The following is a 24,402-nucleotide window of genomic DNA, read 5'->3' as shown; positions in this document are numbered from 1 at the left end:
CTACTACATGTTTTGACATTTCCTAAAATTGCCTGTACTTTCAGGTCTGCTGTACAAACTAAGAAGGACATGGCTTTGGGATTTTCTGTCCGATGGTCTTTTGCAGGGTTGACCAATAGGAAAAGCAAAAGTTTGGAGTAAAATGGTCTTGGTCCTAGACCCATCTCTGTCACTTGCTAACCTTTTGGCCTTAGGAAAGCCACAAAATCCCTGATCAATTTCCTTATCTGTGAATTGGATAGGAGGGTGTCTCCCCTGCCTAATTCATAGGGTTAAAGACCAGAGCAGACTGTGTATTCTCATGGATAAAAAATGGGCTATATCTCCTGTGAATAATTACCAAATAATATTAGTAATTATTTTCCTACACTTGTCAAGGAAAACTATCAAGTCCATAAAATGAAGATGTCCAGACATAATGGGCTCAATTAATTTTATAACATTTTTATGGAAAACTTTTGCCTCCCTGTAAAAAAGTGACTCTCCTAATGCATACAAAGTAGACGGCCTCGTGTTCCCACACTCTGATGGAAAATCAAAACAAAACAACAAGCACTCACTCCATTGTTGAATCACATGGAAATCTCATGGAATAAATTAGAATAATGATCATTTGTACTGACAAACTTGTTTCTTTCCACTGTGCTCTTTCAAGTGGGGACTGGTTAAAATGAATACATAGCTGTGTTTTTATGCCTGAAGAAAAATGAATTAACCTTGCCAAAAATTGTGGGCTGTTTAATGTCTCCCTTATTTAGCGATTACTAAATACTGTGGTAACTTTTCATGTGACTTCATTTTGTTCTTTCTCTGCAGAGATGAAAATTATGGTCGGGTGGTGCTGAACCGACATAACTCCCATGATGACTTGGAGAGGTGAGTGTTTCAGAAAAACTACGTCATTAGCAGAAACACAAAGGCGGTCATTTTTGAGAAGACTTGTTCAAGACAGGCTGCATATTTGCGGTTGCCTCAGGCTTTCCTTGATGTCTGGGCACGTGAAGGATACTCTGTGATATCACCAGGGGTTTGCACAGGGCAAACTCTGTGCTTCTCCAGCTCTATGCTTCCCTACATGCAGCTTGAAGAGTAGAATAACCCATCCTCTACTTCTGATGGGACAGGGAAAGAGAAAGGGCTCCCACAGAGACTTGACCAGATAAGTTATCTCTGAACCATAGAGAAAGGAACTCTAAAATGCAGGCCTAACAGCTAAAGAGTTCACATGCTTTCTGGGATAGTACACTTCTTTTTGGAAATTTCTAGGCTTGTAGAAAACCAGCAAATAGTCAGTGGCAAATGGACTGACAAAGACAAATTAGTAGGGAAAGTCAGACAAAACTAGTAATCATAATGATTTAAATAATCTAAGATTGATCAAATAAATAGATAATATTCTTATTAAGACACATTTACACTTGCACACATTCAACCACACCCATCAAAAGAACCCAGTTATTTATCAGACACAAGTTTTATCTGGTCCAGTGGCCGCATGTCATCCAGGTGTACATAGGAAAGGAGTGCAATTGTCTTTCATGGTGTGATCTTTAGAAAGTAGATACCTTCAATATGTCTATTTTGTAAACTTTTATTTGTGGATTTTTCTAAACTCTTTTAAACCTGGTCATAATTTTGACCTGCTGTAAGGTTTCCAGCCTCAACTCATCTGGTTGAGTGACTGCTCTGAGGTTCGGCGGCCTCTCCCTGAGCCTTCTCCTTATTCTTCATCAGCTTTGTTCTCAGTGGGCCTCATGTCACCAAACAAGGGAGCCTGACCACTGAGTCCAGCCTCCAGTGGAATTGCTCCTCCATTTTATTGGCCCCTCTGTGGGACTATTAATAACGTGAACAGAAAAACTAAGCTTCATGTTCTCAGTGTGTCTTAGGATAACAGGATCCTAAGGCCTTGTCTGCTTATTTTATATGTGAAATTATTTTGGTTTCCTGAAACCTCCCTGTTGGTGGGCAGCATTTTGGCTTAAGCAGCACACTTTTATCTTCAATAGCAAAAAACCTTTAAGCCCAAGACATTTTCCCTTTGACTTACATCTAATGTCTCAAACTACGTCTTCTGAAAGGGTAGTATAGATGATTTTTTTCCTTGCACTTGCTCAAACAGATGTCCACCTGACACTTGTTTGCCCCTTCGCCAAGGCTATATCCCCTTTGGTGTTTATTTAACACCACTTTGGAGCACCTACCATGGGTTGACATTGTGCCGGGTGCTGGGAATACAAAGATGCATAAGATACCATCCTTAACGAGCTCTCACATTAATGAAAAATAGATGGATCCATAAACTAAAATACTGAATAAAATTTACTGTGGACAGTGCCCTTGTGGAAGTGTGTAGGGATGCTTTAGGGAAGAGAAAGGAGAGAGAGACTAACTCTGCCTAAATAGAGGTCGTGGTCATTTGGGTGAGTGCTGCTGCCTGAAGGATGAAGAGGAAAGATTCCTAAGGAGGAAAGGGTAGCTGGTGGACATGGGGCCTGGAAAGAAGCACTCCCAGCAGAAGGACAATGTGTGCAAAGAGCTCCTCGTGATCAGAGACTGAAAATAAAGAAAAAGAAAATAATAAATTCTCACCACCCTAGACAAAAAGCTTCATCTTATCACAAACTAGAAAATTGTATGCTGCACTTCTCTGTCAGATCATTCAAACATGTCAAATAAGCACAAAGGACACTTGCACAGATGCCTACTGTGAGTCAGGTGCTATTGTAAGGTCTGGAAACAAAACGAAACCCCTGCTGGCATAGAACTTGCAGCCCAGTTGAAGGTGGAGGCGGGAGGGATGGAAAAGAAATAAAAACACTATAGTATGTTCTGCTGTGATCCGTGCCAGGAGGACTAAAGCCAATGAATGGGCGCACAGGGACAGTGTCCGAGAAGGGGCAGCTTTACGGAAGGGTCGGACGGCCCTGCAGCACCTACTTGCATTCAAGCATTGCATGCAATGAGGAGCCAGACCATGGTTTGATGCTGAGTTCGAAAAACTTGGGGAATTGTGTGAGGCACTGTCCTTTACTTTGTTCTCGTCTTACCTGACACTATTCTCTCTGCTGTTTCAGTGTGTTCACATTTATGTACCCTCCAAGGTCCCACTCAAACTTCACCCCACCCATAAAGCCTTCTCTGATTCCTACCTCTGCAAATAAGCTTTCTCAGCTTGGAACTTCCTTGTACTTTACCTGAACCTCCTTTACAACACTGACCACTTTCTACCTGTGAGTGTAGGAAGGTATGTAATTTGTTCCTCTAGCTCTGCATGTGTTGGGTCCATGGTTGTTTCTTTCTTAATTTCCTCATCTGTGCATTGTATACTGTGTGCCTCCAAATATTTGCTTAATAAAAATATGCAACATCAAGTTGAAAATTAAATCTTAAATATACTGTTTCAGGACTTTTTACCAATTTAATACTTTGGATCTGGCAACTTCAAAGGATCCTTTGATATGCAAATACAGTAAATCATGGCATAATTCCCCAATGAGCTTGCTTTCCCTGTCCCACAGGGTTATGCAAGACATTAAAAAGGCTTTATATTTTTTGCTGATTGATCATTCTGATCAAGATATTTCCATGATTGATGATCATAATTCATACTATTGAGACTTCTATCCTCTCTTCCCTTATTTCCTTGTCTTCTTCCCTCATCCTTTCGTTTGTCTTTCTCAACTCTCTGTCTTCTGTTTCTCCTCTCCCTGCTTCTCCCTATCTCTCTTCTCTTCTCCTCTCCTTCCAACATCCATCTGTTTTCTCTTCTCTCACTTTCTTCTATTTTCATGTTTTTCCAATTTTTTTGTTTCTCTTTTCCTTCTTTCCTCTTCTTCCCTTTCTTCTGCCAATGTTTTCATCTTCCAACCCTGTCCGCGGTGCTGAACTTTAAATAAAGCAATTTGTAATAGGCCTGTTGGGCTGCCTTATGTGCTGGAAAAACTCTGCAAACAAAATATAGCTGATTGTAGTAGACTAACTTCCTGGTATGTAAAAGTCAACAACATTGACAAGGGTACATATTAACCATTTTTCATGTTGTGTTGTTTCCTCAATATTACATTCTAGTTAGAAATAAGTGGACTTAGAGAATTATTCCTTTATTCGCAGGAGATTTGGGTTTTCCCTAATTTATTTTTTCCAAGTAAAAATATTTGGGTACTTCAGGTCTATCTTTTCTTGATAACATATATTATCTCCTACTGAATAGGCCAATATTTTACCAAATGCATGATAGGTTTTATAAACTATTTTTGATCATTTATTTGATTTTTCTTTATTTTTGCTCTAGGAAAATAAATGAGATAAATGAGCTAAAGGCCACAATTAGCCGGTACAGATCTGATGACAGTTTGGACAGGTAAGGCATTTTGAACTGTGTAAGCAAATGCATGCCACATATAAAATCCCATTTCCTATAAAGCATGGCGTATTTAAATGTTTACCAAGGTAAACTTTGAACCATGATATTTTATATGCAGGCACAGAAGGGCAATAAGAATTGAATTTTCTTCTTCAAAACTCAAAATCTCAATAACACTATTTTCTTAAAATCCTGCTAATAGTAAGCTGATAGAGAAAAATGGAAGAAACTGGGTTAAGTATAGGTAGGGTGGGCATTGTGTGGAATCTGTTCAATTTAAAATGAGAATATAGTTATTTTTGTGAATATGAGTTGTCATTTCTTACTCCAATTTTTGGTCTTTCCATCCCAAGGGTGGAGAAACAATAGTTTCTATATCACTACTTTATGGAGAGAGTGCAAATTTTAATAACATGATAGTTTTGATCCACTATAGGATAAAGACATTAGCTCTTTACTTTAGAAAGGGAAACGATTCTTTCAGCCCCGGCGTCACCGTATGACTTATAGAATGAGTACATTATTGTGCCTGTTGTTAGGAAAAGGCTCATCTCCATAGAGAAAGTTCAGAAATGTATACTCAGGTTGAAGTGTAAATTCTACAAAGCACGTTTAAATTTTATAGTAAAGAGATGCATAGTAAGCAAAAGTGAAAAGCATAGGTAACATCTTTAATCGGAGTCTAGACACAACGGACACCTGCAGCCATTGATAATTGAGGTCACTCCCTGTAGCTAAAGATGTGCTATCATTGTAGACAAAACTGCTGCCTGCTGCATTTAAAGCAGATGTGCTGAAACTTAGAGTATCACATTTGTTCGACATTGAGGCTATGCCAGTGTTAATTGACACAGCTAATGTATATACTTTACTCACAGGTTTTTGAAGTCAGTTACCTAAAGGAGGACTGTCAGCGCTGGTATCTCTAACGAGCTGACACCTCTCTTGTAATTAACAGCGTTAACAAAGATGCGTTTGTAGAAGTATATATGCTAGATCTCATCTCCACAGCGCTGAGCGGAGAGAGGAGTCAAAATGCCTCTGTCCATTCACCCTGGCCTTGCTGGTGTCCTATTGCGCCCGTTAAATTAGAAGAAGAAAATGCTATTTCTACGAATGAATTTGAAAGTAGATAATTATGCCTCAAGAAAGGTAACCATGCAGGAGACCTAAGCCTTTGTAGGCTCTGTGTCTGAAAATTTATCAGGCCAGTCAGTATAGAGCCGGAAGCATTAGCCAGACCAGACTAGACCACACAGGCAAACTAGCTAAGCCACCGTCAGCTCAGCTGCATGTTAGAATTACTGAAAGGGCTTTTAGCTGTCACTGTTAGCTTGTTTCCATCACCTCTCATCCCAAAATTTCAGATTTAATTGGTCTGAAATGGGACCCAGGCATTTTTTTTTTAAGTTTATAAAGTGATTCTAATGTGCAGCCAAAATTCAGAACCACCAATATAGCCCCAAACCTTAATTTTATACACTAAAATATGAAGCCAGGGATCACCTAATTTATTTATGCAGAACTTTAGTAGCATATTTGGGAGAAATATCCTGGTCAACCCATTTCCCAGGCAGTCATGGCTCCCAACAGTAATCTATATCTCTCAGAGTGTGGAAATAAATGTATGGGAGAGGACACAGGGGTCAGTATAGAAAGGCAAGTGCTGTTAGAAGGAGTTTGGTCCCATAATGTAGGCCACTCCTAACGCAGGATATGAAATAATTTTAGTAGGAAGATGATAAAATATATATGGTGTGTGGGTATATGCGCATTACAATAAAAACGAATTTAGTTTAAATGAAATGATAAAAGTACTGAGTTTACATTTGAAAAGTTCCCTTAAAAAATACATGTTTAGTTTAAAAATATGAGATATTATAAAGAAACATAAGTAAATAATAGTGTATGTAGCATGTTCTATGACACAAATCCTGACAGTGGTTTAATGATAAAGTTGGAAAAAATCTAGGTTAGGGCGACCTCTAGTGTTTTATTGTGGAAATTACCCCCCAAGTAATGTTAATAGCATTGGGTATTTTCTATCTCCAATATCGATTCCTATTAAATAACCTATTTCATACCACAAGTTTGCAAAAACTTAATTTCCCAGAGAAGCACAAAGTAATCTCTGTAATTAATAAGACATTGGCATATACTATATTGGAATGGTGGTTTAGAGTTCTCCCCATGAGTATTCATAGACTGGAAGAGATAGTGGAGGTGAAGAATAATAACTGAAGGAAGATAAGAGTTTTGGAACAATCCACAACAGAATCAGATGTGTGATGACCTGGGGCCCTACCGGACAGAGTTTGGAGATAGGCTACTTCCTGGTTGTGTGGCCAAGAGAATGTCACCCACCTTCTCTGAGATTCCATTTCTCATCTATAAAATGAAAATAATTACACCTGTATTATAGGGATGTTCTGAAGAGTAAAGGAAAATGTATAAGATGAGCAGTAAAGAGTAATAGGTAGCCATTTGTATTATTACATGCTGTATTGCCTTCTTAGACTTACACTGTAGAATTTCTATTAAATTCATTTAATGTCAGAACTCACCTTCACTTAAACCTCAAGAACGTTTGGTATTGAGGTTCTGTTTGCTTTAGACTGGTTGTTGCTTTCAGTGTTCCACAGTAGCAATTTCCCAACATGATTTTTACTTTATTTGAAGATCTCATAAGCAGCTATAAAGTCTGAGTAGAATTTCCAAGGGGCATTTAGGATTATCTGACATCTTACATATGGTATTCACAGTGGTTTACTGCAGTCCTTTACATAGAAACATCTTGGAGGCTCAGTAGCAGTTATTGCAGGGGACATATTCATAGTCTTTGCCTGATGGTCCCCTTAGTTAGATTTTTATAATAGACTCAAGGATTCTGTATAAGCTAATGGCTGTATTGTGAACAGCCTGTTGAGAATATGGAACTCTGGAGGATTCCAACCTTCCTTCCCTTTTACATTTAAGAGTTATCAGTTTGTGGCATCCTATATAATAAAAGCCTATTATGCTAAGTGTATAGTTGTCCGGTCATCTGGTTGTCCATTCAACCAATCAAAGTGTAATATGCTAATTATATGCTAAGGCCACTTAACTGCTTGCTATGACGTACACTGACCACCAGGGGGCAGACACTCTGACTAGTAGATTAGCTTGCTGCTGGGCTCTGGCCTAGACGAGCTAGACACACCCTGGGGACCTCCCATGGTCCCTCCCTGGCTGGCCAACCTCCTGTGTCCCTCCCCGGCCCCAATTGTGCACTGGTAGGGTCTCTTGGCCTGGCCTGCACCCTCTCGCAATCCAGGACCCCTCGGGGGATGTCAGAGAGCCAGTTTCAGCCCGATCCCACAGGCTAGGCAGAGGGACTCCACTGGTGCATGAATTCGTGCACCCGGTCTCTAGTTATTTACCATAAACAGAAACTGTGTTTGGGGCTGACTCATAAAATTTTAATGTATTTACCCAATATTTTAGTTATACATGTCAAAATGACATCTAGGAATTTAAATTATTTTAAATGAATGACAATTGAGTCATGTAAATTTTTTTAAGAGTGAGGCATTGTGTCCACCTTCCCAGAAATGGTTTATATAAAGCCCTGTATTAAAATTGTTGGTAAAAGTGAAAGTTTAGAGATAGTCATAGTAGACCCATAGTGTGGGATCAGTAGAAGAGTCTCACTGGCCTTCTGTTTTCCTGAGCCTAATTTTGTTCCATCCTAGTTTTGTGCAAGTCTGCAGAATGTTCCAGAAAACAGCCCATATCTCAGGAAGAGCCTGGTGTGAGGGAAGGAAGGGATGAGACATGGGCTACAATCATGAGATCCCACCATGGGCATGGAGATCCAGGGTTTCTAATTTGTCTTTTTTGACCCAAGGGACAGACAAGCACACCCTATCTAGACCCATCCTCCTTGAGGAGAGCTGAGAGTAGAAGGATTAAACCCTCTGATGGCCAGTAGGCCCTATTAACAAAAAGTCAAAGTAAATTAATTCACCAGGGTAATGTAACTCTTTTAACAAGTTCCTTCTCTTACCCCCAAATCTCTGTGGTTTAGCACAATAGATTACTGCTTGCTCTCATCAGAGTCGAATGTGATTGGCTAGAAGAATAGGGGACTTGCCCATGAAGTGACTCAGGGACCCATGTTCTTCACATGATTTAATGCTGCCACCTTCAATCCATGGGCACCAAAGCCATAATGGAAGGAGAATAAGGAGCATGGGTATCATGCAAGAGGTTTTAGGATGTGTCTGGAAGTGACAAACACGATTTTTGCCTCCATTCTTCGGTCCAGAACTCAATCACATGGTCCCAACTTAACGAAGACTGAGAAATGTGGTCTTCCTGTGTGCTCAGAGGAAAATAAAACGAGTTTGTCTGCGCCACAAAACATTTAAAAAATACTTCTCTTCCTTTGATGTACTTTACCAACATAGACAGTACTGTCATTGTCTATGTGTGTTATTAAGCAATAATGAATATAAAATAGATAATGATTTAAATGCTCAATGATTCAGCAAGGCTAATTGAAAAGCATGAACTTTAAAAATTCCAAACTCTATCAAAATTACCTCATAAACAGATTTTTGCCACAAGTAGCTTCTTAATTGTAAAACTTTTCTAAATGTAACACCTGAAAAATATTTCTTTTTACTAGAGAAAGGTTATGTCATGAGTCATTCTCGCATAAAAAAAGTCTAAAAGGAGTTTAATAATGTAATGTTCATCCAATCTTTTGTCTTGTGTCTTCATAAAGGATCTCAGACAGACATGATGCTGCTAAAACATATAAGGCCAAAACCTTGGATAACCAACTAACCAATAGGTACCAGTATCTACTAATTTTGGGAAAGGCTCAAGTTCAATATATCCTAAGCATGACTTATTTACTTACAATTCTTCAACCCTACTTAATATCTTTCTGTAAATTCTTATCCTCTATGTTTTTTTTTTAAACACAAAAAGTCTGGAGTAAAAACCTTTATTCCTGCTCATGGTTAGAGAAATGTAAAATCTTGTTTCCTGGCTTAAAGTTCAAGAGAGATCATTGCTTCAGGCCATCATTCTTACCACATTTATGCTTCTGTTTAAATGATCCTGATGGAGGAAAGATTAGGAAATACATGCAAATGTCAATTTTTAAATTCTTATTGCTAAACAACATTACTAAAAAAATACTTTTCTGAAAGAAAAAAAATTTCCTTTGCAATCTAGTACAAGATAGTAAAAGATTATAAAATCACATTACCAAATTTACTCAAATTCTGATGCTTTCCTTTTCTTTCTCTCAGATAATCTCTAACCCTTCACAATCATAATTTAAAATTCATGGACAATGTCAAACAGATGCAAGCATGTATTAATTCTTCGTTGCTGCTCAAACTTTTGCCTTTTTTTCCTTACTAGAAATATGTCCGCATTTAGATCACCAGAAGCAACAAAAATGTATGTACTTTTCTAATTGAAGTTACGTTTTCAGAATAAAGTGTATTTCTTTATATGTGTTTAAACAACAACAACAACAAAAATACAGGCTATACTGCCATCAGGCCAAGGTTTAATTGTAATATAATTGCTTAGGCAGAGGGAAACTGTAGAAATGGTCTGCAAAGCTTCAAATATTTACCATGTGGACTTTAACAGAAAAGGTTTGCTGAGCTCTGCTCTTAACCAAACACCAAAGCTTAACTATTTTTTCTTTTCTTTACTTTTTTAAAACTAGATTTTTTGTTTGTTTTGTCCCCACAGAACCATTTTATTTTTTCTTACTCCCATGCAGTTAAATCATTCTTTCCCTACATTCAAGTGCCTCTCCAAACATCCATAATATATACAACTCAACTGAGTCATGCAATCATGGGTTTGTTAACAATCTATTCAGATGAAATATATTTTCCCTGAATGTACTATTGGCAGTTGTAAATTACCCAAACTAGGTAGATTTAAAATTTTTTTTCTTTAATCCTCAGCTGAGTATATATTCATGGATTTTAGAGAGAGGAAGAGAGAGAGAGAGAGAGAGAGAGAGAGAGAGAGAGAGAGAGAGAGAGAGAGATGTGAGAGAGAAACATCAGTCAGTTGCCTCCCTTGGGTATTGAACCTGCAACCCAGGTATATGCCACAACCTTTTGGTGTACAGCATGATGCTCCAACCAACTACCTGACCAGGGCCAAACTAGATAGATTTTTGAAAACTTGATTAGTTTTAAAATTTGTATTTACATATAAAGTAATTTTCACATTGGACTGAACCTTTCAGTTGAAATAGGCCAGGGTTACTTCCATTGTTTTGAGGGTCTGTGAATACTAAATAGAAATTAAAAATTAATGCAAAAAACATTGCAGTATAATTTTTAGTCACCATATAATTATAAGATTAAAACATATATACATAAAATGCATATGTACTAGTATATCCATAGCACACCCAAATTGACTGGTCTGGATTTCAGACACACAATTAATGTCATGTAATGAATGATTTTCTCATTCAGTTCCCTTGGTTTTAGTTACTAATATGAGAACCTGTCAATTTATAAAATAGGTAAACTGAAGAAGAACTTTTTATTTTTGTTCCTCCGTCTTCAAGTTAAACATTTTGTGGTGGATGGAGAGTGGGTGGGAGTATGAGTAGGTTATAAGACCTTTAATGGTGGGATAGAATGAAAAAGTTTCAGGAACGTGAATATTTGTTCTCGTGATTCAACAGGCGACCTGGAGGTTTTGTCAGTCTGAACACCACCAGCACCCTCCCTTCCACCTCTGCTACAACACCTGTAAAGAAAAAGAGGTACGGTGAGCTCCTTGTGTCAGCCTCTTGCCGATACTCTCTCAAGGATTCTTCTTTAATAATTACCACACCAAATCACCTACCAAGGCCCCAGGCAGCATTCAAAAGTTGCTCTGCTCTTCCTCCTCGCCACCTCCCCTTCCCAGGGATCCCATGCCTGGTGAATTCTATTGTCCACAAACTTCAGTCCACCCCCCACCCCACAATCTCCTTTTCAAACCTGCGATCTTTTCTCCAGTTCCCTTAGGGCCTTGAATATCTAGGTGTTGTTTTTGACAATAGAGCCCAGATATTCAGGTAACACAGTTTAATAAAATCCTATACAGGGAATATCTTACCCTGAAATAATGACCGGTGTGGCCATAGGTTGCCACGCTCTTGAGACCAGCTTGCTTGGCGGTGCCTCCTTTGTAAAACTCTTTCTTTTACTTCCTTTTCTCTCTTTTGGTTTTTGTTTTGCTTTGTTTTGTTTTAATTTTGACCTCATGACATAGATCTCTACTTAAGGGTGTTTTGGAGAGAGTGGTGAAGGAAACAGACAGGGCGTTGAGAGGAAAAACAGACACCTGATTGGTTGTTTCTTGCAGACCCTCCAGTGACCCTGTACTGAAAACCTTCAATGTCCATGTGTGATACTGGAGCCTCCCCTGTGATTTTTTTATACCTTCAACTTGTTTTGCAGCAGAATTTTATTTATTTATTATAGTTGACATCCAATATTATATTAATTTTGGGCGTACAGTATAGTGTTTTGATATTTATATCCCTTACAAAGTGATCACCACAATAAGTCTAGTGCCCACCTGGCACCTACATAGTTATTACAGTATTATTGACTATACTCCGTGTGCTGTACTTTACAACCATGTGATTAATTTTACAACTGGCAGCTTGAACTTCTGAATCTCCTTCACCTTTCACTCATACTCCCCACCCCCTTCCCACCTGACAACCATCACTTTTCACTCTGTATCTATGTGTTTGTTTTTGTGCAGTTTTGTTTGATCATTTATTTTGCTTTTTAAAAGATTCCACACATAAGCGAAATCATATGGTACTTGTCTTTCTCTGCCTGACTTATCTCACTTAGCACAATACCCTCTAGGTCTACCCATGTTGTTGCAAATGGAAAAATTTCATTCTTTTTATGGCTGAGTAGTAGTCCATTATACATATGTACATCTTTATCCATTCATCTACAATGGACAGCTAGTTTGCTTCCATATGTTGGCTATTTCAAGTAATGGTGCAACAAATATAGGGGTGCATATATATTTTTGAGCTAGTGTTTTCAACTTCTTTCTATAAGTACTCAGAGGTGGGTTTGGTGGGTCATATGATAGTAATATTTTTAATATTAATAGTAATATTTAATAGTAATATTTTGAGGGATCTCCATATTGTTTTTAATGGTGGCTATACTGTTTTACGCTTCCACCAACAGTGCACAAGGGAGCATATTGGGAAGGGTGCAGGCAGAGGCCAGCCACCATTTGTGCGGGTTTTGGGGCTTTAGTGCAAGCTCAGGACAGCTGTCACTTGTGTGGAGCTTGAGGGTATTTGGAAGAGACTGCGGGGTGTTAGCAGAGGCTGGCTGCTGCTTGTGTAGAGGGTCTGAAGGCTCGGGAAGAGGCTCTGGCTGGATAGGGCCAGATCCCAGGGAATTATTAAAACTGGAAAAATAGTGTTAGCCAGGTTACTGGAGAGTGCCGATTTTACACCCACCTGTGCAGGGACAGCTAGGTAGGAGGAGAGCTCGGCAAAGAAACAATGGAACCTGCCAACCCTTCTGTCCCTTGAGAGAGTTTAGAACAATCCTTACCCTTGCCCTGAAGTTATTCGATTTAATTCTCCCTCTGTATGACCCAGGCAATTCTGGAACTGCTGCCTCTGTGCTAGAGCTTGGAGCTAGTGAGTTTGTGTGTGTACCCTTTACGGCCAGTATCTCAGTCTCCCACAGACCTTTTTCTCTCTCAGATATAGTCCTTGCCAGATGTTATGGGGACTTCGTTTCCCAGCACAGGTGCACCCAGCTGAAAATCCCGGTGTGAGGCTCAGACTCATTACTCCTTCAAAGCCGAGATATCCCTCTGATTTATTAATTGTGGGTATGGGACCTGCTGGGACCTTGTTTCTTCCCCTCTTACCTGTCTTGATGTGGCTTCTTCTTTATATCCTTTGTTATAGGATTCTGTTAGGTAGTCTTCAGGTGGTTCTCAGTGAAGGTTGTTCTATAATTTAGTTGTAATTTTGATGTTGTTTTTGGGAGGAGGCGAACTCAGAGTTTACCCATTCTGCCACCCTGATGTTAGCATTGTTGTGGTGTTCATTTATGTTTTCAGCTTTCTTACTTGTCAGAATTTTCTATCACAGTTTTTTAAAGCCATGTTTTGAATAGAGCACAACATAGCTATTATTTTTATCATGAAATGCAGAAAATAGAAAATGAGGTATTTTTATGGACCAACTATTTAGATTTTTAAAATGTTATTATTTTTCAGATTTCCTTCAGCTCTCTTTTTAAAAAAATTTCCACATTGCTAGTGTTAAAAGACACGGAGAAGGAATTTACATAGGGAAGCAGATAGCCTTGTGTAGAGGATGGTTGGTTTCTTTGTTGTTGTTTTATTTTTTTAAATTGTTGACAGTATTAGAGATGTCCCCCATTTCCCCCTTCCCTCTGTCTTGCCCCCCCTTCACTGAACCCCTGCCCCATCCCAGGCCTCCACTGCACTAGTGTCTGTGCCATGAGCTGTGCATATATGTATATATGCTCCTTGGTTAATCTCTCTCCCACCCTGACCCCCGTTCCCCTTACCCCCCTACCCCCCCCCCCCCCCTCACTGAGATCTAGGACAGTTACTTTCTACTGCATTTACGAAATAGCCTTTATTTTATTTCTGGGGCCTTGTAGAAAAGTCATCTTGTTGCCTTTGTTTAATCTAATTATTTTCAGCTTTTCCTGTAGAGATGTGTGTGGGGGGTGGGGGGAGGGAAATCAGGCCTTTCAAGCACAGCGTTGATAACCCAATGTCATTTCTTAACAGACAGTCCTGGTTTCCACCGCCCCCTCCAGGATATAATGCCTCTCCAAGCACAGGAATAAGCAGAAGGTAAGAGAGAGGTGCCAAATGTAGTTGCTGTGTAACTTGATGGGAAAAGTGTTAGATATTGACAATGTGTAATTGTGGATGTGGCAATCTTGTGAACTCTGAGTGCTGAACAAGACATTGCCTAGTGGAGTGCAGCCCTGGTAGGAAATCTGACAAACTGTTAGGAGTATGTAAGTAGCTGTATTAGTTTACTAAGGGCTGCCGTAACAGTGTATTACAAATGGGGTGGCTTAACAAAAATGTATTGTTTCATAGTTCTGGAGGATAGAAGTCCGAGGTCAAAGTGCCAGCAGGGTTGGTTCCTTCTAAGGGCCATGAGAGAGGATCTGTTCCATGCCCTTCCCTAGCTTCTGGTGGTTTCCTGACAGCCCTTGCCATTCCCTAATTTGTATAACCATCATCCTGATCTCTGCTTCATTTTCACATGGTGTCCTCCCTGTGTGCCTGTGTGTGTCCAAATTTCCCTTCCTTATAAGGACACCAGTCATATCAGATATGGGACCCATTCTGCTCCAGGATGACCTCATCCTAACTTAACTAATTACACCTACCAGGAGCCTGTTTCCCAGTAAGGGCACTTGCTCAGGCACTGTGCGTTAGGGCTTCTACATGCCGATTTAACTGGTAAGAGTGGCAGAGGAGAGAACAGAGTCCAGCACCAGGCAGGGCTCCCACGTGGGCTCCTGGTGCACAGCAGCTTCTAGTCTGTGGTGAGCCCAGTCAACTGCATGGGGGTAGGTGTGGCAACTTCTCTGCAAACTCTAGGTAATAGATGGGTGTTTTCTATTTTTATTTTTTGTTTGTTGAGAGCAATAATTGAACTAAATTATAGACCATGTTGGGGACAGCTTGTTCTACCATTCCAAACAGGAACGCCAGCAACAATTTAAATTAATAAGTATTGAGTAAATGATTCCTGTGCACAGATATGGTTCTAGGATCTTGGGGTGTATCAGCAAACAAAACATGTAGTCTACACTCTGGCCTTCAGAGAAGCAGGCACAAGTGTGGATCACTCCTATAACCTATGCCATCACTAACACGTGAAGAAAAACAGATCCCCTATTTGGTTTTGCTTTAGGGTGTCCAAAAATGTTTTCATGTCTTCAACCCCTGGAATATCTTTACCAAGTATTTCCGTGTTTCAGTGGGACTTATTTCCCCCATTCAACAATTAGAAAAGAGAGTTATTAAATGATGGGCTTGTTTAATATTGGGTTGTTTTATTTCTTAAAATTTTCATCTGCTGTGCAGGCTTTTAATCTCTCTTTTATTTCCAAATAATAGAAATACTTGAAAAGAAGTGTCCTTTGTTGTAATTCAGGTTAGATCTATATGGACATAAGCATTAGTCCATGAATAGACACAAAGAGCTCAAGGTGCTTTTCTCACACCTGTTGTTGCATCTCTCTGTATATATACATATGTGTGTGTGTATTCCATTATTTATATCTGTTATATTTATATATAACATTAGCAAACATGCTGAATAATCACAACTTGGAATTATATCCACCTTCTGTTAAAATGGTGTGTTTTTTTAAACCTACTCATTTGTAGGTGACTTCCAATTATATGAACTGTCAAGTATGGATTATATTTCTAGTTTAAAACCTTCTTTCCCCTCCAGCTGTGTTTAGATATTTCTCTATGAGTGATACTTGGCTACCTAAGTGGGAAAAGTTTTAACTAGGAGTTTTAGTAGCTGCTATTACTTCCTGAGTATTATAAAATCCATTTAGTTTTGTCTTGATAGAGAATAACTGGCACTTAGAAATATATATTACTTATTTCCAAAATAACTTAGTACATTTGTCTTCTATTTAGTATTCCAATATTAATGTACATTATTATTATAATAAGCAACTGGTTATATAACTATGTAGAAATGTGGAAGGTTTATTCATGAGTTAACATCTCATGTTCTCAGTGCCCATTGAGCTGTGGGTCTATGCACAGAACTGACAGATCTTGGCTACGTGCCCTTACAGTGAATGCATTGCTGAATGTGATTTACATGGGAGATAAAATGCTCCTATTTCTGATTCCTGGCTCAGATCCACAGCACCAGAACTAAGGAAAAGAGAAGATTATTGGACTAGGTTGATCAGTTTAGATATTCATTCCTTTTGTAGAGCACAGATTATTAATATAATGGCTAAACTGAAAGACTTCTCTGTGAGGATCAGAGCTAATGCCGTGCCAAGCTTTCGGGGGAAGAAGAGAGTAATAACAGCATAGCAATGCCTTTTATTTCTAAAGTGCTCTTCTTTGGAAGAGCTCAAAGTAAAGCTTCTGTTTCTCACCTTTAGTGCCAGGGCTGAGAATAGCCTTTTTAGTGAAAGCTGAAAAATAGAAGCAATTATTAAATGATGAAAGAAAGCAGAAGCTTCAAAAAGAGACCTTTGTTCTCAGAAAATCCCAAAGAAAATGAAAATAGGTCAAACACAGATTAAAAATGTGTTTTTTCTAAATTCTCTCCCAAGGATAAGTTTTTTTTTAAAGCTGATTTTAAAGACAGAGTGAGAGAAAGGGAGGGAGGGAGAGAGAGAGAAAAAGAGAGAGAGAGAGAGAAGAGAGACATTGCTTGGTTGCCTCCCATACATGCCATGATTGAGGATCAAACCCACAACCTAGGTATGTGCCTTGACTGGGATTCGAACCTGAAACCTTTTGGTGTATGGGATGCTCCAACCAACTGAGCCACCTGGCCGGAGCAAAAATATGATTTTTAATAGTAGCTAATAGATCAATGTTAACCTTATTTTCTTTCATCCTTCACTTATATACTGGTTTCCTTCCTTTTCTCTCCCCTCCCATCTTCTGCAAAGGAATTTTCCCTTAACACTGGCACTCTCACTGTCTTTTCTGTTCTTCATTTTGTGAACTTTCATTTTTTTCCATCACATGATCTTTATCAGAGATTTCATTTCTCCCACAAGCCCCTGTCTGTGTAGCACATTTGAAAAAAGACCATCATATTCTGCAATCATTATAGGAATGAGTATTTGTACTAAACTTTTTGTTGCTGTTGTTGTGTATCCTCAACTGATGATATTTTTTTTTCATTGATTCTTAGAGAGTGTGGAAGTGAGGGCGGGGGTAGAGAGAGAAAGAGAGAAACATCAAAGTGAGAGAGACACAAGGGTTGGTTGCCTCCTGTACATGCTCACCATAGTAGGGGATGGAGCCTCCAACCCAAGTATGTGCCCTTGACCAGGGATGAAACCTTGAAGCCTTCTGTGTGCAGGCCAATGCTTTAACCACTGAGCAACTGGCCAGCGCACTGGACTTTTTAACCCTTGACCTTTCTGTGGCCTTTGAAACCATGGTCTACTCCATCCCTCCTTTGTTCCTTTCTTGACTAATATAGTGTGGAACCATCAAATTTAGTTGTGTTTAGATTAGAAACTTCTGTTGGCATTGTGTTTGCATTAAAATCTATCACAGGCATGATGTAAACTGTGCCTAAAAGGTCTCAAGCATTTTTTTTTTATCAACAGAAGAAAATATAAGTAATATTTATATGTTTACCTATACCTATGACTATATAAGTATGTATTTATGTCTGATCTATTTTTACATCTACATCTATAACTATATCTACATGTAATTCTATATATTCAATTAATATAAGGCTGGTGAAGTCAACTAGAGCTTAAATGATAAAATTTAATTTTCTAAAATAGCCATAAATCATAGCCAAAGAAAAAAGCAATTTCCTAAAATAAGTATCACTTTATGTATGATATACATAGTTTTCCAATGAAAGGGTTAAGAACTGTGTGATCAAATAAAATTCTGGAGATAAGAATTAAATATCTTTGAAAGCTTCTTGTCCCCTTCTTGATAAAACAAGATTAAAGAGATAAGTTGTAATTCATGTCGGTGAGACATAGCATGTAAAGTTTGGAACTTAAATGAAACCTCTTTTAGCTGATTTCTAGGGTAGCTCCTTGGTCATCAGGAGATAAATGTTCTCTGACCTCCTCTTCCTTCTCTTGCTGAGAAGAGAAACAATCAGCATAGTGTTTCGAATGACCAACCTATGTCAACACTATTATTTTCTCTGAAATCTTCTATCCAAGGCCATCAGAACCTGTAATTTTTTTTTCCATTTTAATGAAGACTGAAACAAGATTTTAGCTGTTCTTCATTACATTCATCTGTCTCTCTTCCTACCTCTCTGATCAAACCCCTGCTTCACAGTTTTTCTCCCTTTTCCACATTCAAATCCCTTTCATCTTAAAATAGTGTTTCCTAAAATTGAATAGCCCAATCTTACAAAAAAAAGGTAAAAACCCACAAAGTTCTCAGAATTGTTAATGGTACTTTCCATCTCCATTTTGTGGTTCCTACCACGATTAGTTCATGGAAATATCTCTCCCAGCTCATTAGTGATCTTGCTGATAAATCCTTTTTGACCTCTCAGTTCTTATGACTCCTTGACCTTTCAAAAGGCACCACTGGCCATTCCTGCCTTTATTGTAGTCTCTCTCCTTGTTTTTTTTTTTTTTTTTTTTTAGAAATATCCCCCTTCCCGCCCCCCATCCGCCCCCCCCCGCCCCCCCCCCCGCCACACACACACACTCTCTTGGGTTTTATTTCTCTAGCCATTCTTTCTCAGGCTCCTTTACTACCTCATCATCCTCTGCCAAGCATGACATGCTGATGTTCCTAAAGGCTCAAAGTTGTTCTCTTCTGAGCCTGTGCCCTGCCCTTCTATAGCATCTTCCATGCCCAGGGCTGTAATGGCCATTTGTTTGCTCTCAACTCCATCATTTATATCCATTTCATACCTATCTGAGTTACCTTGGGTGACCAACGGCCTACTCGACACCTTCACGTCAATATCTGAAAAGCACTGCACACTCAACATGTTCAGAATGAAATTCACAATTCTCCACACCAACCTGGTTCTCTATGTCAGCCAGGCAACGCCACTGAAAATTTGAAGTTATTTTTTACACCCTTCCATTCTTAACCCCCAATGTTCAGTCCACCAGCAAGTCCTGTCGTTTGACTTCTGAATGCCTCTTGAATCTATATACCTCTTTCCATTTCAAGCATCACGTCCCTCCTGGACCACAACTGCAGCTACCTGAGTGTTCTCCCTCCTTCACACTGATACGCACTTCCCTGATCACTTCTCTACACAGTTGCCAGAGTGATATCTATTTTTTAAAAATTGGAACATATCCCGCTCCTAAATAAAAATTGTGACCTTTTATTATTCTTAGAATAAAGATACAAATCCTTAGCATTGACTGCCAGCTCAGACCCTCAGAACTCCCCCGTGCTCTCTGTTCCAACCTTCCATAGACCCTTCACGCATCAGGTTTCCTCTGCCTGGAATGCAAGGCGGGCAGTTGAGCTCTTGTGGCCATGTTTTAATCTGATCCCAAAATGTCACTTTGGACTTATCTCTGTTGTGTTCTCTCTGCTCTGCACTAACGCAGGCACAGGAGATAGCAGCTTTGTCCTTGCTTTGTCCAAATACCACTTGCATAAGATTTTAATAAGGATGTGGGATTGTGGGAGTGGTAGTAATGTATTGTAGAAGCCCAGGCCAAACTACGTAAAATGTTACATTACAAATCCCTATTTGTAAGTTCTTTGGCCACCTCTGCTATTGGTCCTTTCTCATTGGCTGACATTTCTCTGTAGGCATGACCCTGTTGCTAGTCTGCTCAGCAGCCCCTCACTTCTTCTTTCTTCCATCTCTCTTCTCCTCATTTTCCTCCTCCTCTCTTCTTCTCCCTCCCCCTCGCCTAATTCCTACGAGTTACTTATGCCCAGTAGTTTAGGTCTCTGTATGCTATGCCAGGCTATCTTCACAGAATCTTATCCTCATAACTAAACATAATCTTATACTCACTCTTTGGGAGGCACTCTATGCTGCCTTTAAAAGTAAAATTATTTTTGATGTCACAATAATATAAACATCCAGTCACATACACTTGAAACGTCAAAACTGTCATTGACCTCTCTATCTCCCTTACTACCTTTATTCAGTCATTGTAGTTCCAGGGATGTGCTGATCAAGGAAAAAAATGTGACCACCTGGGGGCAGTAGTACACTATAGGCTTCATTCTGATGGTGTTTTGACAGGTTGTCATGGGGAGGAAGTGACTGACAGCATGAGATTTGGAGAGGGCGAGGGTTGGTCAAAGATGAGGCTTACATGTTTAGGTGACCCCACTCAGCAGCATAGTGGGGGCTCCAACGGGTAAAAGCAGCTTGGGGTCTTTTATAACTCCAAAATTTGGATAATATATGGTTGCACAAGTCACCATAACACAGGATCAACTGTGGGATCATAAGAAAAACATCAACATTTTCTGGGAACTCTGATATGGTAAGGAGAGCTTCTAACAAGGGACTCAGGAAAAGGTCCTGAAAGAAGTGGGGGTGAGGGGAGGCAGGAGAGAAATTGCACAATGCCAGGCTTTCAATCCCAGAGTGATTTGAAGGACAGTGAGGTCACCAGTCAGTGTAGGAAGAGACAGGAGCATAATGAGAAGCACACAGTTGGTCTTATGAAGCTGCATGTGCATTGAGTGTAGCAGGTAGAGCCTGGGATACTGGAAGGATATATTTGTGGAGGTAATTTCCAAGCAGTGAGAAATGGGAGAGATGCTCACACAAGAGGTTGGCCAGAGATTTGATTTGAGAATGAGCCCCCAATTTTAAATATGGTATCTTCAGAGTGAAGTTGCGTATGGATAAAATATTAAACGGGAAGAGAATGAAATTTGGACATTGATGTGTGTCTAGACATGGGGTGGTGGAGGAGGAACCGGAAAGCGAGACCTTAACTAGGGCAAGTACGTGGCAGAGGTGCAGTGCAATGAGAGGCAGCCAAAACCGGCCCAGTCTTCACATTTTTACTTCCTCCACATGGCTTTCTCAGTCCCAGGGGTGGTCTTTGTAATCTGAACTCAGAAAGCTTATGGTCTGCAATCTTCACTTGGCAATTCATTGTGGATGACCTTTAAACATTACTTGCTTTTGTGGTATACTCATTGACTAGATAGCATCATCTTATAATCCTTTGAATCATCAATAAGTTTATCTATAGTAATTTGTTGATAAGTACATAGTGGTTAATTACTTTTAATATTTCTTAGTATATATAAGATAAAGAATTTCCCTCAACCCATTATCAGATTTGTCTCTTTGTAGTTAGGCTTGATTCTGTGTGCTTACGTTATGATGACTGTTTAAACATAGCTCTCACCCTGGTCTGTTTGGCTCCATGGTTAGAGTGTCAGCCTGTGGACCAAAGGGTCATCGGCTTGATTCCTGATCAAGGGCATGTACCTCGGTTTCAGGTTCGATCCCACTTTGTCAGGGAGGGAGTGGGAGGCAACCAATCAATGTGTATCTCTCACATCAAGGTTTCTCTCTCTTCTCTCTTCTCTCTCTCTCTCTCTCTCTCTCTCCCCCCCCTCTCTCTCTCTCTCTCTCCTCCCCTGCTCCTCCCTACCTTCCCACTCTGTCTAAAAATCAATGGAAAAAAATATCCTCAGGTAAGGATTAAAAAGGATAATAATAAAATACACATAGCTCTCTTGTTCTCTCTATCCACTGTGTGTCTGTCTCTCTTTCTTCCCCCAAACACTTATTGAGCTCTGACTGTGTGCTAAGAAAGACCTTTGCTAGAATTCAGGATTGCAGAGGTGTTTAAACCCAGTCCCTTTTTCAAGAAATTCAAAGTCCATGGGGGAGTCAGTTTGAGCCAGGAGTGCTAAAGATGAAGCCTGTCCCCAACTGAGTGGCTCCTTGGGGGTATGATAAGCACAAAGGCTGAGACAGCCACAGGATATGTGGCAGCACGGGGAGGGAAGCAATGGGGGGGGGGTGTTTGAGGTGCAGTAGGGTCCAAAGAGGAGATGACGGAAGTAAACCTTAAAAGTGGATACGAGTAAGCCAGGTGCAGAGATGAGGAGGGGACAGAGCTATTCCAAGCAACAAGGAGAGGAGTGAAGATTCTCATGTCAGAATGCGTGCTATGTATGCATGTGTATACGTGCATGCATGTGTCTATTTGTGTGTGCAGAGCTATGGGATTTCTATCCAGGACACCTTCTCTGCATTCATCCTTTATCAGTTGTATTTAGCAGTAGCAGGAAATCCAGTAATTCAAAATATGATGTCATGCGGAACAAGGTTATTTAGTATAAGAAATTATGGAGACATACTCATTTATAATTTGTAATAAGGTCCGGTACCTTTTCAGAATATCATTTCTGTTTTAAGAGTTAATGTTTTGCTGTTATGTGATTTCAGCTCTGACTATGCGCTAGAGATTGTGAAATATATATAAAAGAAAGCACAAATATAATCATTATGCAAAATTATTAGAAGGTCAGAGCCAGTGAGAGTTTTTCCTTTCCCACTTTTTTGCATTTGAAGATTTATTAAAAGGCCAGACACCAAAACTGTTAGTCACTAATCATTAGTATATGTCTTAACTTTCAAGTTCTTAAACCTTTTCTCACCTTCGAGTCCTTCAGGAGTGATAACATTCGCCAGGCTTGATCCAATAGAGTGGATAGTAGGTGCCATTCTTGAGAAATGCTTACTTGCCTCACAATGAAATATGGAAACAAGATTACTGGAAAGTTGATGTTGAAGTTGCTTCTGATTTCAGAACCTACCATTCAATATTAGTATTCTGCTTATAGCAAATTCAATGCTTCTGACTATGCACTTAGTTGACTTAGAAACTCGGTGGTTAAATGCCACATGAAGCTCTTGGAAGTTAAATTAAGGTAGTTGCTTACCAGGCAGCATGAATGTTTATGATTCTTACCTAATGTTTAATGATTCAGAATTAACACAAAAGCCATCACCACCAGTAACAACAAAACAACAATGTGTTGTTGTTTTTTTTCTGAAATCATTTTCAAAGACAGAGAATAAAATACGTAATATCCGATAAAACAAATCATGGAGAAACACCTAGGAAAATGACCATATAGCTAAATGCCTGCTTGCTATGTTCTTTCATAATTTTTCATCCATATTTGTTTCAACCTCTTTTCCTTCAGTGGTTTTCACTTTCTGTTAGCTGATTGGTAGATTCTGAAAAAAGAAAATCCTGATTGAGAAGTGTGTTGCCATGGCAACCTTGCACTACAGTTATTTTTTTTGTCTGTTACTATAAATGGTAAGATGTAATCTATCTAATTATGCTGCAATGTTTTTAACTCTTTGGGTACAAAACCCTCTACAAAGTTTGCTGTCATGCTAAATAGAAACAATATATTTTAGTTTTACCTCAACAAAAATGTTTATATTAACTAGAATCTGCTTTGTAAAAATTAAGATTCTAATGCACTCAGTAAAATGTCTAAGTGCAGTGATTTTAAAATCTTATTTGAATGCCTAAAATGCCCATTCAAAACATTAACAGGCAAAAACAATGTTATCCTGAGTTAAGGGGTATCATTGTTAAAAGCGTTGTTCAAATAAAATGAGGAGGAAGCAGATTCACAATGTGGAAATGAAGGTCTGAATCTAGCAATCAGCTCCTTTTTCCTCAGTCCTGTGGGATCAACATAGACGGTCTCTGACCTCCTGACACTAGTTTTAATGAACTCATACATTCAAACAAAAACAAACAGAAAACATCCCTGTTTCCCCTCAACCCAGATTCCCACTGCCCCTCCCTCCCATAGGGCCCAGGGCCGTCTCTACCTTCACAGGGAGCCCCCTGAAGTCTGACAAAGGAGGGAGACTTCAGGATCAGAAACAGGGGCAAAGGAGAAGCTGTGAGAATCAGGGTTCCTTGGGGCAAGCTCTCTGCCCAAAACATCACCCTCCAAACTGCAACTCCCTCTGCCCCAGCCATAAAAACCAAACTCTTTCATTAAAAAGAATTATTTCATCATTTAGTATTGCCTAAAGGTTATCAGCTATAGATTATAATTCTCACCTCAGTTACAAGCATGACATCTCATAGGCTAAAGGGCTGTCTACGGCCATTCATATCTTAGTGTCAATAACATAAATCAGGGGTTTTTCCTGCTAGAACTGGGCAGAATTGGAGCACATTGAGGGAATGGTGGTTTTGATTTTGTGGAGAGACGATGGCTTTGGAGCAAGTAGACCC

General features: G+C 39.4%; 1 protein-coding gene across 1 annotated transcript in view; it reads left to right on the top strand.

Moving 5' to 3' along the window:
* Nucleotides 1-24,402, top strand: part of SCEL (sciellin) — a gene marked incomplete at its 3' end in the record, with an annotated part of 104,527 nt that overhangs the window by 22,857 nt on the left and 57,268 nt on the right. The window contains exons 4-9 of the mRNA XM_081083887.1: nt 817-876; nt 4,295-4,363; nt 9,135-9,203; nt 9,785-9,823; nt 11,088-11,168; nt 14,216-14,281. Of these exons, the coding sequence (XP_080940013.1) occupies nt 817-876; nt 4,295-4,363; nt 9,135-9,203; nt 9,785-9,823; nt 11,088-11,168; nt 14,216-14,281 (384 nt within the window). The remainder of the gene's footprint in view (nt 1-816; nt 877-4,294; nt 4,364-9,134; nt 9,204-9,784; nt 9,824-11,087; nt 11,169-14,215; nt 14,282-24,402) is intronic.

This window comes from Myotis nattereri (assembly GCF_964212035.1).
Source record: "Myotis nattereri genome assembly, chromosome: 2".
In the NCBI taxonomy this organism is placed as follows: Eukaryota; Metazoa; Chordata; class Mammalia; order Chiroptera; family Vespertilionidae; genus Myotis; species Myotis nattereri.
The sequence above is the reverse complement of the archived record's forward strand: the minus strand, read 5'-3'. Positions and strand labels throughout refer to the sequence as shown.